This window comes from Oncorhynchus nerka, linkage group LG3, assembly GCF_034236695.1.
Source record: "Oncorhynchus nerka isolate Pitt River linkage group LG3, Oner_Uvic_2.0, whole genome shotgun sequence".
Taxonomy (NCBI): domain Eukaryota; kingdom Metazoa; phylum Chordata; class Actinopteri; order Salmoniformes; family Salmonidae; genus Oncorhynchus; species Oncorhynchus nerka.
Window position 1 is genome coordinate 34,424,363 of NC_088398.1, and position 14,971 is coordinate 34,439,333.

Sequence of the window (14,971 nt, forward strand, 5' to 3'; positions counted from 1 at the left end):
TCCGTAAAGACCAATGATTACAACGATGATTCCAATCAAACCATACATTCATATGTTGTGGCCTGAGATGACTGAAGTACAATATGTAGCCTAGTAGGCTCACGCTAACTACCTTGCTAACTTGGCGGGTTCATTATTGCCCATGCCAGGAAAAAAGGCTAGCAAGCATTTTAGCCAGGTAACCTGGGACAACAAAAAATTAGCAATGTGTACTACTCTATGACAAAGTCATTGACAGTTTTACCAACATGAAAGAGAAGAGGATAGCATTGTCGGTCAACTAGTCTAGGGCACGTATGCACACACACACAGATATCAGTACCATGGATTGGACTAAATCGATTTTGGTATCTTTACATTTCTTTTCACTGTACTAGACTAGCCTAGTTTATTTAATGATGTTGAAATGTTTAAGTTGAAATGGTGCTGAAATAGTGGAGGCAGTGCTCCTGTTTTCTTTGTGCTTTAACTCTCAGTGGTTCTAAATGAGTAGTTGTTTAGTAAGTCAGAGATCATCAACAAGATTCAGACGCGGGATGATTTTTTCTTGGGCGGATGTCATAGGGCTGGAACATAATTACAAATAATTTATAGACTAGAAATTGATCGCAAGAAGCCCAAACAGATATAATATTTGACTAAAACAGAATCATTTCAAACCTTGCTTACATTTGGATACGATCACATATTGTTTTATCTCGCTATTATGCTTGTGAATACTTTGGAAAAGTAAAATCACTTTGAGCTGATTTGCTGGTGTTTTATAAGTCATATATCCCACCAGTAAGGGAACCCTGCTGTACATAATGTAACTGTTTGTTACATGCAATATTTGCTTTGTAGACTTCCCCAGAAAGATGGTGGCTCTCCAGTTTTGTGATGAAACAAAAGCATGTGAGGTTGAATTTGTTCCGCCACTGTGTAACTGTTGTCTTTTTGTTGTTTCGACCGTATTTCATAATGAGATTGATGCACTTTTCGCACCAAAGTACATTAATCTCTAGGAGAGAAGCGGTAGGACGACTGTGTCGTCCCTTGGTGTTTATATTTGTGTACTATTGTTTGTACAGATAAACGTGGTACCTTCAGGTGTTTGGAAATTGCTCCCAAGGATGAACCAGACTTGTGGAGGTCTACAATTTTTTTCTGAGGTCTTGGCTGATTTCTTTTGATTTTCCCATTCTGTCAAGCAAAGAGGAACTGAGTTTGAAGGTAGGCTTTGAAATAAATCCACAGGTACACCTCCAATGGACTCAAATGATGTAAATTGGCTTTAGAAGCTTCTGATAGGCTATGACAAAATTTTCTGGAATTTTCCAAGGTGTTTAAAGGCACAGTCAACTTAGTGTATGTAAACTTCTGACCCACTGGAATTGTGATACAGTGAATTATAAGTGAAATAATCTATCTGTAAACAATTGTTGGAAAAATTACTTTGATGTCCTAACTGTCTTGCCAAAACTATAGGTTGTTAACAATACATTTGTGGAGTGGTTGAAAAACTAGTTTTAATGACTCCAACCTAAGTGTATGTAAACTTCCTGACTTCAACTGTAGGTCATCTGTGTGTTCCAGAAGGGTGTGCCATTGTTCTGTTCTAACACCATTGGTTAGTCTGAGTAGACATGGTTCAGACTGTGTTGCTGCTTGGATTTCAGCCAGTGTCATAGCACGTGGAACATTGTGATTGACCACAAAGCGGACATGAGCTTTTGCTAGCTCTGAGGCATGGATATCATTAGGCCCCTGTTCGAGGACTGAGTGTCTGGAGAAGTTATCTGCTGTGTTGCCAGATCCAGCCTTGTAGACAACAGAGAACGTGAAGTTTTGAAGTTTCAGCAACCATATTTCCATTCTTGGTGGAGGGGAGGACGAGGGTTTGTTGAAAGATACGCACAAGCTGTTTTTTGTCAGTAATCACAGTGAAGGTGTGTCCGACTATGTAGAGCTGAAAATGAAGGCAACCCCAGTGCCTCCCTATCCATCTGTGAATATCATTGCTCCATACATGTGCATACTTCAACCCGAGCCAAGACTGCGCCAAGACCGTGATCCATTTACCTGGATGGTTTGCCTGGGTTCTGCAGTAGGAGTAGCAATGGTTGGATCCACCAGTGTAAAGAGATAGCTGGGCTTTCATCATCAGGGTTAAGTGTGTTTTTTGGTATTTTCAGGCACAAGTGAATGTTCAGTTTGTCTGTGGTGCGGGTTAGGGTTAGGGTTATCTACTTTTAGCAAATAATTTATTTTCCCGCAGTTGTAGCATGTGTGGCCATTTGCAGGGCACTCTCCTTGGTGAGGGAATGAACCGCCACAGTTAAAAGCATGTGCACCGACGTGCAGTAGTGGGTGCAGCCCTGGATTGTTGAGCTTGCTGGCCCTTGCGATCTATTCTGGGTAGTTCCAGGATGTTTTTCCATTTCCTGTGCTTGTATTTCTGATATTTCATTTATTCAAGCTATTTCCAGGAGCTTTGTGAGAGTCATTATATGGTCCGTGAGAGCATGTCTCTAGTTTGTTGGATGAGAAACTTTGAACAATCTGCCTTCTAATTTCTGAGTCAGCATCAGGAAATCATAGGAAGCAGCAAGTGCACACAGGCAAACATAGTATTCACCAATAATTTCATTCTCGGATTAAACAGTTTGTCTGAATTTGTAGACCTAAAAATATAAATTTGTCATTGGTGAAAAACATTGAGTCAGTACAGTTTTAGATTTGTCAGACTTATCATCTCCTGTGTCTGGAAGTGTAGAAAAAATATAGAAAAGTTTCTCCCCACAATAGCGGAGTAGCATGGCACGTTCCCATGCATTATATTTGATGTTCAATGCTAACAGGACATTTTCTTAATATTTCAGCCACTTCTCCCAGGTTTTGGCTAATATGTTATTAGATTGATAGCTAGCTGGAAAGGTTTGTGGCATGCTGACATTTCCATAATTGGTCAGAATAAACTCATGAAAAACAATGTAAGGGTTCAAACTAAATCCACAAAATCCTTGTCGCCATTTGTGGTGTAGCTGTTCTTAGTACTAAGAGGGGAATCCTAGTGTAAGGAATATGTAAACCTTGGTCTCATTTATTTTCCTTCTGTCCCGTACTATTACATGTATATCCTATTTCTCTCTGGGTATCACTCCCATAGCCCATAACTAGTGTGCTCTTGTGGCCAAAATCATATTTTTGCATCTACCTATACATTTTGAGAAGTGTTGGTATTTTCGCTCATTAAAATTAACAATTTTAAAAAAGTAATCATAAATGTGTAAAACTTACCCACTTTAAAATGGACATTATTTTACATTTCAAACTGGACTATATTTATTAACTTATTTTGAAGAGAAGTGGATTGGGTTTACATAGGCATTTGGCAGGCTTGGAACCAGCTGGCCGCCCGGCAAAACTGAGCAATCGGGGGAGAAGGGCCTTGATCAGGGAGGTGACCAAGAACCCGATGGTCACTCTGACAGAGCTCTATAGTTCTTCTGTGGAGATGGGAGAACCTTCCAGAAGGACAACCATCTCTGCATCACTCCAAGAATCAAGCCTTTATGGTAGAGTGGCCAGAAGGAAGCCACCCTTCAGTAAAAGGCACATGAAAGCCTGCTTGGAGTTTGCCAAAAGGCACCTAAAGGACTCAGACCATGAGAAACAAGATTATCTGGTCTGATGAAACCAAGATGGAACTCTCTGAATGCCAAGCTACAAGTCTGGAGGAAGCCTGGCACCATCCCTACGGTGAAGCATGGTGGTGGCAGCATCATGCTGTGGGGATGTTTTTCAGAAGCAGGGACTAGGATAATAGTCAGGATCAAGGAAAAGATGAACAGAGCAAAGTACAGAGAGATCCTTGATGAAAACCTGCTCAAGAACACTCAGGACCTCAGACTGGGGTGAAGTCTCATCTTCCAACAGGTCAACGACCCTAAGTACACAGTCAAGACAACGCAGGAGTGGCTTCGGGACAAGTCTCTGAACATCCTTGAGTGGCCCAGCCAGAGCCTGGACATGAACCTGATCAAACATCTCTGGAGAGACCTGAAAATATCTGTGCAGTGACGCTCCCCATTCAATCTGACAGAGCATGAAAGGATCTACAGAAAGGAATGGGACAAACTCCCCAAATACAGGTGTATACACATACATATATATACATACATATATATACACACATACATATACACATACATATACACATACATACATATATACACACACACACACACACACAAGTATATATACAGTGCCAGTCAAACGTTTGGACACACCTACTCATTCAAGGGGTTCTTTATTTTTACTATTTACTATGAAATAACTATGAAATAACAGAAGGAATCATGTAGTGTCTAAAAAATTGTTAAACAAAACAAAATATATTTTATTTTTGAGATTCTTAAAAGTAGCCACCCTTTGCCTTGATGTCAGCTTTGCAAGAAACATGAGCAATGGACATTAGACCGGAGGAAATCTGTCCTTTGTGAGATTTTCTTTCCAACCACCGTGTCTTTGTGAGATGCAGTGTAGGTGAACAGATGATCGCTGCATGTGTAGTTCCCACCATGAAGCATGGAGGAGGAAGTGTGATGCCAGGGAGGTGCTTTTCTGGTGACTCAAGGCACACTTAACCAGAATTTAAGGCACACTTAACCAGCATGGCTTCTATAGCGATACGCCATCCCATCTGGTTTGCGCTTAGAGGGACTATCATTTGTGTTTCAACAGGACAATGACCCAACACACCTCCCGGCTGTGTTAGGGCTAATTGACCAAGAAGGAGAGTGATGGAGTGCTGCATTAGATTACCTGGCCTCCACAATCACCCAACCTCAGCGGCAGGTAGCCTTAGTGGTTAGAGTGTTGGACTAGTAACCAAAAGTTTGCACGATTGAATCCCCGAGCTGACAAGGTAAAAATCTGTAATTCTGCCCCTGAAAAAGACAGTTAACCCACTGTTCCTAGGGCATCATTGAAAATAAGAATTTGTTCTTAACTGACTTGCCTAGTTAAATAAAGGAAAAATACAAAAAAAATCAATTGAGGTGGTTTGGGATGAGTTGGACTGCAGAGTGAAGGAAAAGCAGCCTTCAAGTGCTCAGCATATGTGGGAACTCCTTCAAGACCATTGGAAAAGCATTCCAAGTGAAGCTGGTTGAGAGAATGCCCAGAGTGCGCAAAGAGTAGCTACTTTAAAGAATCCAAAATATATGTAGATTTGTTTTACACCTTTTTGGTTACTACATGACTCCATATGTATTATTTCATAGTTTTGATGTCTTCACTATTATTCTACAATGTAGAAAATAATAAAACATAAACAAGAACCCTTGAATGAATAGGTTTGTCCAAACTTTTGACTGGTACTGTATTTGGAGTATTAATCACTGAACAAAAATATAAACGCAACATCTAAAGTGTTGGTCAAATGTTACATGAGCAGAAATAAAATATCCCATAAATTGTCCATATGCACAAGAAGCTCATTTCCCTCAAAATCTGTGTACACGTTTGATTACATCCCTGTTAGTGAGCTTTCCTCCTTTGCCAAGATAATTCATCCACCTGACAGGTGTGGCATATCAAGAAGCCACTCAAAAACACAATGCCACAGATATCTCAAGTTTTGAGGGAGCATGCAATATGCATGCTGACTGCAGGAATGTCCACCAGAGCTGTTTGTCAGAGAATTGCATGCTAATTGCTCGACAATAAGCCGCCTCCAACGTTGTTTTAGAGAATTTGGCAGGACGTCCAACCGGGCTCACAACCGCAGACCCCGTGTAACCAAGCCAGGCAAGGACCTCCACATCCTTCTTCTTCACCTGCGGGATGGTGTGAGACCAGCCACCATTCTTTGGTTTGCACAACCTAAAGAATTTCTGCACAAACTTTCAGAAACCATCTTAGAGAAGCTCATCTGAGTGCTCGTCGTCCTCATCAGGGTCTTGACCTGACTGCTGTTCAGCGTCGTAATCCCCTTCAGTGGGCAAATTCTCACCTCCAATGGTCACTGCCACAGCTTGTATAGCTGTTTGCTGTGAACAGTGACCCATAGTGGTGGTGGGTTTTGATATGGGCAGGCATAAGCTACGGACAAAGAACACAATTGCATTTTATCATTTGAAATTTGAATGCAGAGATACCGTGACGAGGTCCTGAGGGCCATTGTCGTGCCATTCATCCGCCGCCATCACCTCATGTTTCAGCATGATAATGCATGGCCCATTGTCCCAAGGATCTATACACAAGTCCTGAAAGCTGAAAATATGCCAGTTTTCCCATGACCTGCATACTCACCAGACATGTCACCCATTGAGCATATTTGGAATGATCTGGATGTGTATAATATCGTGATGTAGTGATACAGCCATTAAAGAGGTGTGGGAGAACATTCCAAAGGCCACAATCAACAGCCTGATCAACTCTATGTGAAGGAGATGTGTCGCGTTGTATGAGGCAAATGGTGGTCACACCAGATACTGACTGCTTTTTTAAATTAACGCCCCTACTTTAAAAAAAAGTCATCTGTGACCAACAGATGATTATCTGCATTCCCAGTCATGTGAAATCCATAGCTTAGGGCCTAATGAATTAATTTCAATTGACTGATTTCCTTATAGGAACTGTAACTCAGTGGTTTTTGACATTTTTGCATGTTGCGTTCATAATTTTGTTCAGTGTTTACAGCATATAAAGAGAGAGGGAAAAGACACAGACAGACCAAGCCTGCTTTTTGTCTCACCTTTGCTATGGTGGCTCTTATGATTGTCCAGCAGAGGTAGCATGATGGCATTGTTGTGGAGACTGGAGGGCGAGCGCACAGCTGTGGTGTACATGAGGGGCAATGACTGTACCACTACAGGGATACGATGCAGGTGGTGGGCCTCCATCTTTCCCCCTACTCCTCCTCCTATGCCCTGTACCCCTCCCAGGTTCAAGGGGCTGGAGGGTGGCGGAGGCACAGGGTGCAGGATGTGCAAAAACTGCTGCTGATGATGATGATGACCCTGGACACCGGCTCCAGGGGCCACCAGGGGCCCGGGTGTGAGCACAGTTGAGGCAGATGTGATGACAGACGGAGAGGAGGATGATGATGATAAAGAAGAAATCGAGGACGGAGAGAAAGCGGAAGTAACAGGAGAAGCGGTGGAGGTGATTGATGGGGGGAAGGGGCGTGGTTTGTTGATTGACAGGTCGACAGGCTCGGTCTGCGTCTGGAAATGGGGGTCATGGGAGAGCAGGTCCTCAGGAGGTTCAGATTTGACTTTGCTCAGGAGGAGGGGGACAGCGTCCATCGTGGGGTAGCGGTGTACTTTGGGGGACTAGAGAAGAGAGGAGAGACACAAATCAGATCAATGATTCAACATCTATATTAGTCATGTGATGTTCGTGGCTTTGGTATGCATACCATAAAACTCTGCCAAGAGACACAAGTTTGATCTTTGGGGGATGGAAACCTGTCCAAACATCCATGTTCTCTATGATATACATATAATTATTTGGATTTCTACATGCAGCAATACACTGCCTTCAGAAAGTATTCATCCCCATTGACATATTCCGCATTTTGTTGTGTTTAGGAATGCACATTTTAGTAAATTTAGCTCCAGACGAACCAACCCTCATTAACTAGTTGCTCCTACCCTCTACTTTTTTGAACATTTTGTTAAAAATCGCACAACATTTCAGCGCCCTGCTACTCATGCCAAGAATATAGTACGTTCATATGGTTAGAATGTGTGTATAGGAAACCCTCTGACGTTTTTAAAACTGGTTAAATCACGACTGTGGCTATTACATAACGTGCGTTACATCGGAAAGCGCAGGAAAACCTGATCACAGAAAATGGAAATAAATATCATTGCGCCACTTCCAGCAATTGTTAACAGTGAGCCGAATTAGATAAGACCGAGCATTCAACTCCCACAGCATCCCCATGCAGTCGAGTATCTTGTGAATTTAATCCTCTTTGATTCTTGGTTGAACCGAAAGAGGGGCACGACGTACCTCCGGTCTCCGCCCAGATCATTCCGGAAGAGCTCTCTCCTGAAATTTTTTCCAAGACGACAGCTAATGATATGTACATCGCCTACGGATGATTTTTATCGCTTATTAACGTTTACTAATACCTAAAGTAGCATTACAAACGTATTTCGAAGTGTTTTGTGAAAGTTTATCGTCTACTTTTTGAATTAAAAAAAATGACGTTACGTTGTGAAATCGCTGTTTTTTTCGTTTATCACACAGTCTACATATAACAATATCTTGGCTTTATATGGCCCGATTTAATCGAAATAAAGACCCAATAGTGTTTATGGGACATCTAGGAGTGCCAACAAAGAAGATGGTGAAAGGTAATGACTGTTTTCTATTTTATTGTGCGGTTTGTGTAACGCCGAAATGCTAATTATTTTGTTTACGTCCCCTGCTGTGCTTTTCTGTTGTAGTGTATTGGTGCATGCTGGATTCACAACGAGTGTAGCTTTAATTTGATACCCTGCATGTGTATTTTAATGAACTTTTGAGTTTTAACTAATACTATTAGCATTTAGCGTAGCGCATTTGCATTTCCAGAGCTCTAGTTGGGACGCAAGCGTCCCAGGTAGAGGTAAGAGGTTAACCGGTCAACAAATGGTTAAATCTTTTCCAAACAGTAAAATTAAGTGGACAACAGAAAATACTATTAGAGATCTGTATATAATGACACAATGCTTATTCTGCAGGCAGGAGGCAAGCTTAGTCCCAAAACATGTCCATAGAAATGTATTGAGCTTATTTTGGACAGATTTTGGGGAGAGTGAAACCTCTCGCTTTGCCTATTCCTCTCTGATACTATGCATGCACCGGACATACTCCTGTTATGAAGCAGCTAATAAAACGTAATTTTCAAACATTTGCTGAAATGCAATTCGCGGAAAACACCATTATAAACCTAATGCGAACAGCTGTGACAGAGTTTGAAATTTAGAAAGAGGGGGAACCCTACCCCGATCAACAGACCTGCACCCCCCACAGCAAATCGCCCAAGCCTCCCCATTTCACCTTCACCCAAATCCAGATAGCTGATGTTCTGAAAGAGCTGCAACATCTGGACCCCTACAAAATCAGCCGGGCTAGACAATCTGGACCCTCTCTTTCTAAAAATATCTGCCGAAATTGTCGCAACCCCTATTTCTAGCTTGTTGAACCTCTCTTTCGTATCGTCTGAGATCCCCAAAGATTGGAAAGCTGCCGCGGTCATCCCCCTTTTCAAAGGGGGAGACACTCTAGACCCAAACTGCTAGACCTGTATCTATCCTACCCTGCCTTTCTAAGGTCTTCGAAAGCCAAGTTAACTAACAGATTACAAAATTAAATCTAGAATCGGCTTCCTATTTTGCAACAAAGCATCCTTCACTCATGCTGCCAAACACACCTTCATAAAACTGACCATCCTACCGATCCTCGACTTCGACGATGTAATTTACAAAATAGCCTCCAACACTCTACTCAACAAATTGGATGCAGTCTATCACAGTGCTATCCGTTTTGTCAACAAAGCCCTATATACTACCCACCACTGCGACCTGTACACTCTCATTGGCTGGCCCTCGCTTTATACTCGTTGTCAAACCCATTGGCTCCAGGTCATCTACAAGTCTCTGCTAGGTAAAGCCCCGCCTTATCTCAGCTCACTGGTCACCATAGCAGAACCCACCCGTAGCATGTGCTCAAGCAGATATATCTCTGGTCACCCCCAAAGCCAATTCTTCCTTTGGCCGCCTCTCCTTCCAGTTCTTTGCTGCCAATGACTGGAACGAAATCCATAAATCACTGAAGCTGGAGACTCATTTCTCCTTCACTAGCTTTAAGTACCAGCTGTCACAGCAGCTCACAGATGACTGGACCTGTACATAGCCCATCTAATTACCTCATCCCTATACTGTATTTATTTATTTATCTTGCTCCTTTGCACCTCAGTATCTCTACTTGCATATTCATATTCTGCACATCTACCATTCCTGTGTTAAATTGCTATATTGTAATTACTTCGCCAACATGGCATATTTATTGCCTTACCTCACTTATCCTACCTCATTTGCACACACTGTATATAGACTTTTTCTACTGTATTATTGACTGTATGTTTGTTTATGTGTAACTCTGTGTTGTTGTTTTTGTCACACAGCTTTGCTCTATCTTGGTCAGGAGTGGATTCCAAGATGGCGTAGCAGTCAGACGTCTTGTCGTGTCGTGTCCCTTGTACATATTGTTTTTTTTACATATTTCTCTTCGCATATCTTTTAAAACATTTTGCTAAACCTCAACATCTAAATACTCTCCTGCAACCCGCCTCACCCAATGTAGCGTGGATCTGCTTTTTTTTCTTCTAAAGTATTTATATTTACTTCGGATCAGGAACCCCTCAACGGAAGCTAGCCAGCTAACTACCAGCTATCAGTCAGCAAACCATTGCTAGCGGTCATCAGCTAACCTTTAGCTCGGAAAGCTCTCGCCAGTTCGAACAACGCGACTCTAACCAGAGCATAACGGACCTATTATTTTTATCCTCAGATTCCCACCGCAAACAGAACATTTTCATCTGGATCTTCACAACTAGCTAACTAGCTAACCGCAACCCCGGATGACTACTCCTGGCTAGCGTTTCCATCCACTTAGCTTGAAGCTAGCCCGGCCAGAGCTCCTGTGCTACCACCAAAGCATACTCCTGGGCTACAATATCCGGACCCACGACCGGTCTATCGATGTCACCGCAACCCGACTACTTCCGGGTTGGAGCGAGCGGTCGCATCCGAGCGCTTCGGTCCGCAGGTAGTATAACTTTTCATTACATTTCATTATAGTACAACGGTTTGATTTGTCTAATCTTAGCAATTTCTTCTTAGCTAGCTACATAGCCGTCTTTGTATCAAAGATAATTGCGTAATTATCGTATTTCGTCGTCCTAACGTAGTCTACACTGCTATCTGCCCAGCAGCTAGCCAGCTAGCCAGCTAGCAAACGTCCACCGTCTTCCGAATAGCAGCACTGTAAAAACTATTACACTCAACTGAACGACTTGATTAGTGTAGTGTTAGCTAGCTACATAGTTGTCTTTGCTGTCTTCGTATCCAAGATAATTGTGTAGTTTAGAGTGTGTAGTCTTAGAGTGATTATCTTAATTTACTGAGGTTAGCTAGCCAGCTATTTGTCGTCCTTAACGTAGGAGACACTGCTAGCTAGCCAACAGCTAGCCAACGTCTACCGAATAGAATAGAACCGAATAGAACTTCCTCACTCAACAACCCGGTCGCATTCCGCTTCGCTCCACAGGTAGTATCACATTTCCATTTCATTTCATTACAGTACAACGGTTTGATTTGTTTGATCGTAGCTAGCTACTACTGTACTGACCTCGCCTTCTGGATGAGAGCGGGGTGAACAGGCAGTGGCTCGGGTGGTTGTTGTCCTTGATGATCTTTATGGCCTTCCTGTAACATCGGGTGTAACATTTGTATCAAAAATAATTGTGTAGTCTAGAGCGATTTTCTAGGTTAGCTAGCCAGCTATTGTCGTTCTTTTAACGCAATGTAACGTAATCAACACTGCTAGCTAGCCAGCTAGCCCCCGAATAGCAGCACTGTAGAAACTATCACACTCAACGGAACGACTTGATTAGTGTAGTGCCAACAACACAGCCACTGCCAGCTAGCCTACAACGTCAACAACGCAGCCACTGCCAGCTAGCCTACTTCAGCAGTACTGTATCATTTTAATAATTTTAGTCAATAAGATTCTTGCTACGTAAGCTTAACTTTCTGAACATTCGAGACGTGTAGTCCACTTGTCATTCCAATCTCCTTTGCATTAGCGTAGCCTCTTCTGTAGCCTGTCAACTATGTGTCTGTCTATCCCTGTTCTCTCCTCTCTGCACAGACCATACAAACGCTCCCACCGCGTGGCCGCGCCACCCTAATCTGGTGGTCCCAGCGCGCACGACCCACGTGGAGTTCCAGGTCTCCGGTAGCCTCTGGAACTGCCGATCTGCGGCCAACAAGGCAGAGTTCATCTCAGCCTATGCCTCCCTCCAGTCCCTCGACTTCTTGGCACTGACGGAAACACCACAGATAACACTGCTACTCCTACTGCTCTCTCTTCGTCCGCCCACGTGTTCTCGCACACCCCAAGAGCTTCTGGTCAGCGGGGTGGTGGCACCGGGATCCTCATCTCTCCCAAGTGGTCATTCTCTCTTTCTCCCCTTACCCATCTGTCTATCGCCTCCTTTGAATTCCATGCTGTCACAGTTACCAGCCCTTTCAAGCTTAACATCCTTATCATTTATCGCCCTCCAGGTTCCTCGGAGAGTTCATCAATGAGCTTGATGCCTTGATAAGCTCCTTTCCTGAGGACGGCTCACCTCTCACAGTTCTGGGCGACTTTAACCTCCCCACGTCTACCTTTGACTCATTCCTCTCTGCCTCCTTCTTTCCACTCCTCTCCTCTTTTGACCTCACCCTCTCACCTTCCCCCTACTCACAAGGCAGGCAATACGCTCAACCTCATCTTTACTAGATGCTGTTCTTCCACTAACCTCACTGCAACTCCCCTCCAAGTCTCCGACCACTACCTTGAATCCTTTTCCCTCTCGCTCTCATCCAACACTTCCCACACTGCCCCTACTCGGATGGTATTGCGCCGTCCCAACCTTCGCTCTCTCTCCCCGCTACTCTCTCCTCTTCCATCCTATCATCTCTTCCCTCTGCTCAAACCTTCTCCAACCTATCTCCTGATTCTGCCTCCTCAACCCTCCTCTCCTCCCTTTCTGCATCCTTTGACTCTCTATGTCCCCTATCCTCCAGGCCGGCTCGGTCCTCCCCTCCCGCTCCGTGGCTCGACGACTCATTGCGAGCTCACAGAACAGGGCTCGGGCAGCCGAGCGGAAATGGAGGAAAACTCGCCTCCCTACGGACCTGGCATCCTTTCACTCCCTCCTCTCTACATTTTCCTCTTCTGTCTCTGCTGCTAAAGCCACTTTCTACCACTCTAAATTCCAAGCATCTGCCTCTAACCCTAGGAAGCTCTTTGCCACCTTCTCCTCCCTCCTGAATCCTCCCCCTCCTCCCTCTCTGCAGATGACTTTGTCAACCATTTTGAAAAGAAGGTCGACGTCATCCGATCCTCGTTTGCTAAGTCAAACGACACCGCTGGTTCTGCTCACACTGCCCTACCCTGTGCTCTGACCTCTTTCTCCCCTCTCTCTCCAGATGAAATCTCGCGTCTTGTGACGGCCGGCCGCCCAACAACCTGCCCGCTTGACCCTATCCCCTCCTCTCTTCTCCAGACCATTTCCGGAGACCTTCTCCCTTACCTCACCTCGCTCATCAACTCATCCCTGACCGCTGGCTCCGTCCCTCCCGTCTTCAAGAGAGCGAGAGTTGCACCCCTTCTGAAAAAACCTACACTCGATCCCTCCGATGTCAACAACTACAGACCAGTATCCCTTCTTTCTTTTCTCTCCAAAACTCTTGAACGTGCCGTCCTTGGCCAGCTCTCCCGCTATCTCTCTCAGAATGACCTTCTTGATCCAAATCAGTCAGGTTTCAAGACTAGTCATTCAACTGAGACTGCTCTTCTCTGTATCACGGAGGCGCTCCGCACTGCTAAAGCTAACTCTCTCTCCTCCGCTCTCATGCTTCTAGACCTATCGGCTGCCTTCGATACTGTGAACCATCAGATCCTCCTCTCCACCCTCTCCGAGTTGGGCATCTCCGGCGCGGCCCACGCTTGGATTGCGTCCTACCTGACAGGTCGCTCCTACCAGGTGGCGTGGCGAGAATCTGTCTCCTCACCACGCGTTCTCACCACTGGCGTCCCCCAGGGCTCTGTTCCAGGCCCTCTCCTATTCTCGCTATACACCAAGTCACTTGGCTCTGTCATAACCTCACATGGTCTCTCCTATCATTGCTATGCAGACGACACACAATTAATCTTCTCCTTTCCCCCTTCTGATGACCAGGTGGCGAATCGCATCTCTGCATGTCTGGCAGACATATCAGTGTGGATGACGGATCACCACCTCAAGCTGAACCTCGGCAAGACGGAGCTGCTCTTCCTCCCGGGGAAGGACTGCCCGTTCCATGATCTCGCCATCACGGTTGACAACTCCATTGTTTCCTCCTCCCAGAGCGCTAAGAACCTTGGCGTGATCCTGGACAACACCCTGTCGTTCTCAACTAACATCAAGGCGGTGGCCCGTTCCTGTAGGTTCATGCTCTACAACATCCGCAGAGTACGACCCTGCCTCACACAGGAAGCGGCGCAGGTCCTAATCCAGGCACTTGTCATCTCCCGTCTGGATTACTGCAACTCGCTGTTGGCTGGGCTCCCTGCCTGTGCCATTAAACCCCTACAACTCATCCAGAACGCCGCAGCCCGTCTGGTGTTCAACCTTCCCAAGTTCTCTCACGTCACCCCGCTCCTCCGCTCTCTCCACTGGCTTCCAGTTGAAGCTCGCATCCGCTACAAGACCATGGTGCTTGCCTACGGAGCTGTGAGGGGAACGGCACCTCAGTACCTCCAGGCTCTGATCAGGCCCTACACCCAAACAAGGGCACTGCGTTCATCCACCTCTGGCCTGCTCGCCTCCCTACCACTGAGGAAGTACAGTTCCCGCGCAGCCCAGTCAAAACTGTTCGCTGCTCTGGCCCCCCAATGGTGGAACAAACTCCCTCACGACGCCAGGACAGCGGAGTCAATCACCACCTTCCGGAGACACCTGAAACCCCACCTCTTTAAGGAATACCTAGGATAGGATAAAGTAATCCTTCTCACCCCCCCTTAAAAGATTTAGATGCACTATTGTAAAGTGGCTGTTCCACTGGATGTCTTAAGGTGAACGCACCAATTTGTAAGTCGCTCTGGATAAGAGCGTCTGCTAAATGACTTAAATGTAAATGTAAATGAAGAGGCATAAACAGACTTAACCCCATCG

At 44.9% G+C, this 14,971-nt stretch overlaps 1 protein-coding gene across 1 annotated transcript in view; it reads right to left on the reverse strand.

Annotated features, from left to right (window-relative positions):
* The window catches only part of LOC115107093 (Krueppel-like factor 12), a 149,631-nt gene that overhangs the window by 57,496 nt on the left and 77,164 nt on the right, over positions 1–14,971 (reverse strand). Inside the window, exon 3 of the mRNA XM_029630479.2 lies at positions 6,743–7,322. Within this exon, the coding sequence (XP_029486339.1) occupies positions 6,743–7,322 (580 nt within the window). The remainder of the gene's footprint in view (positions 1–6,742; positions 7,323–14,971) is intronic.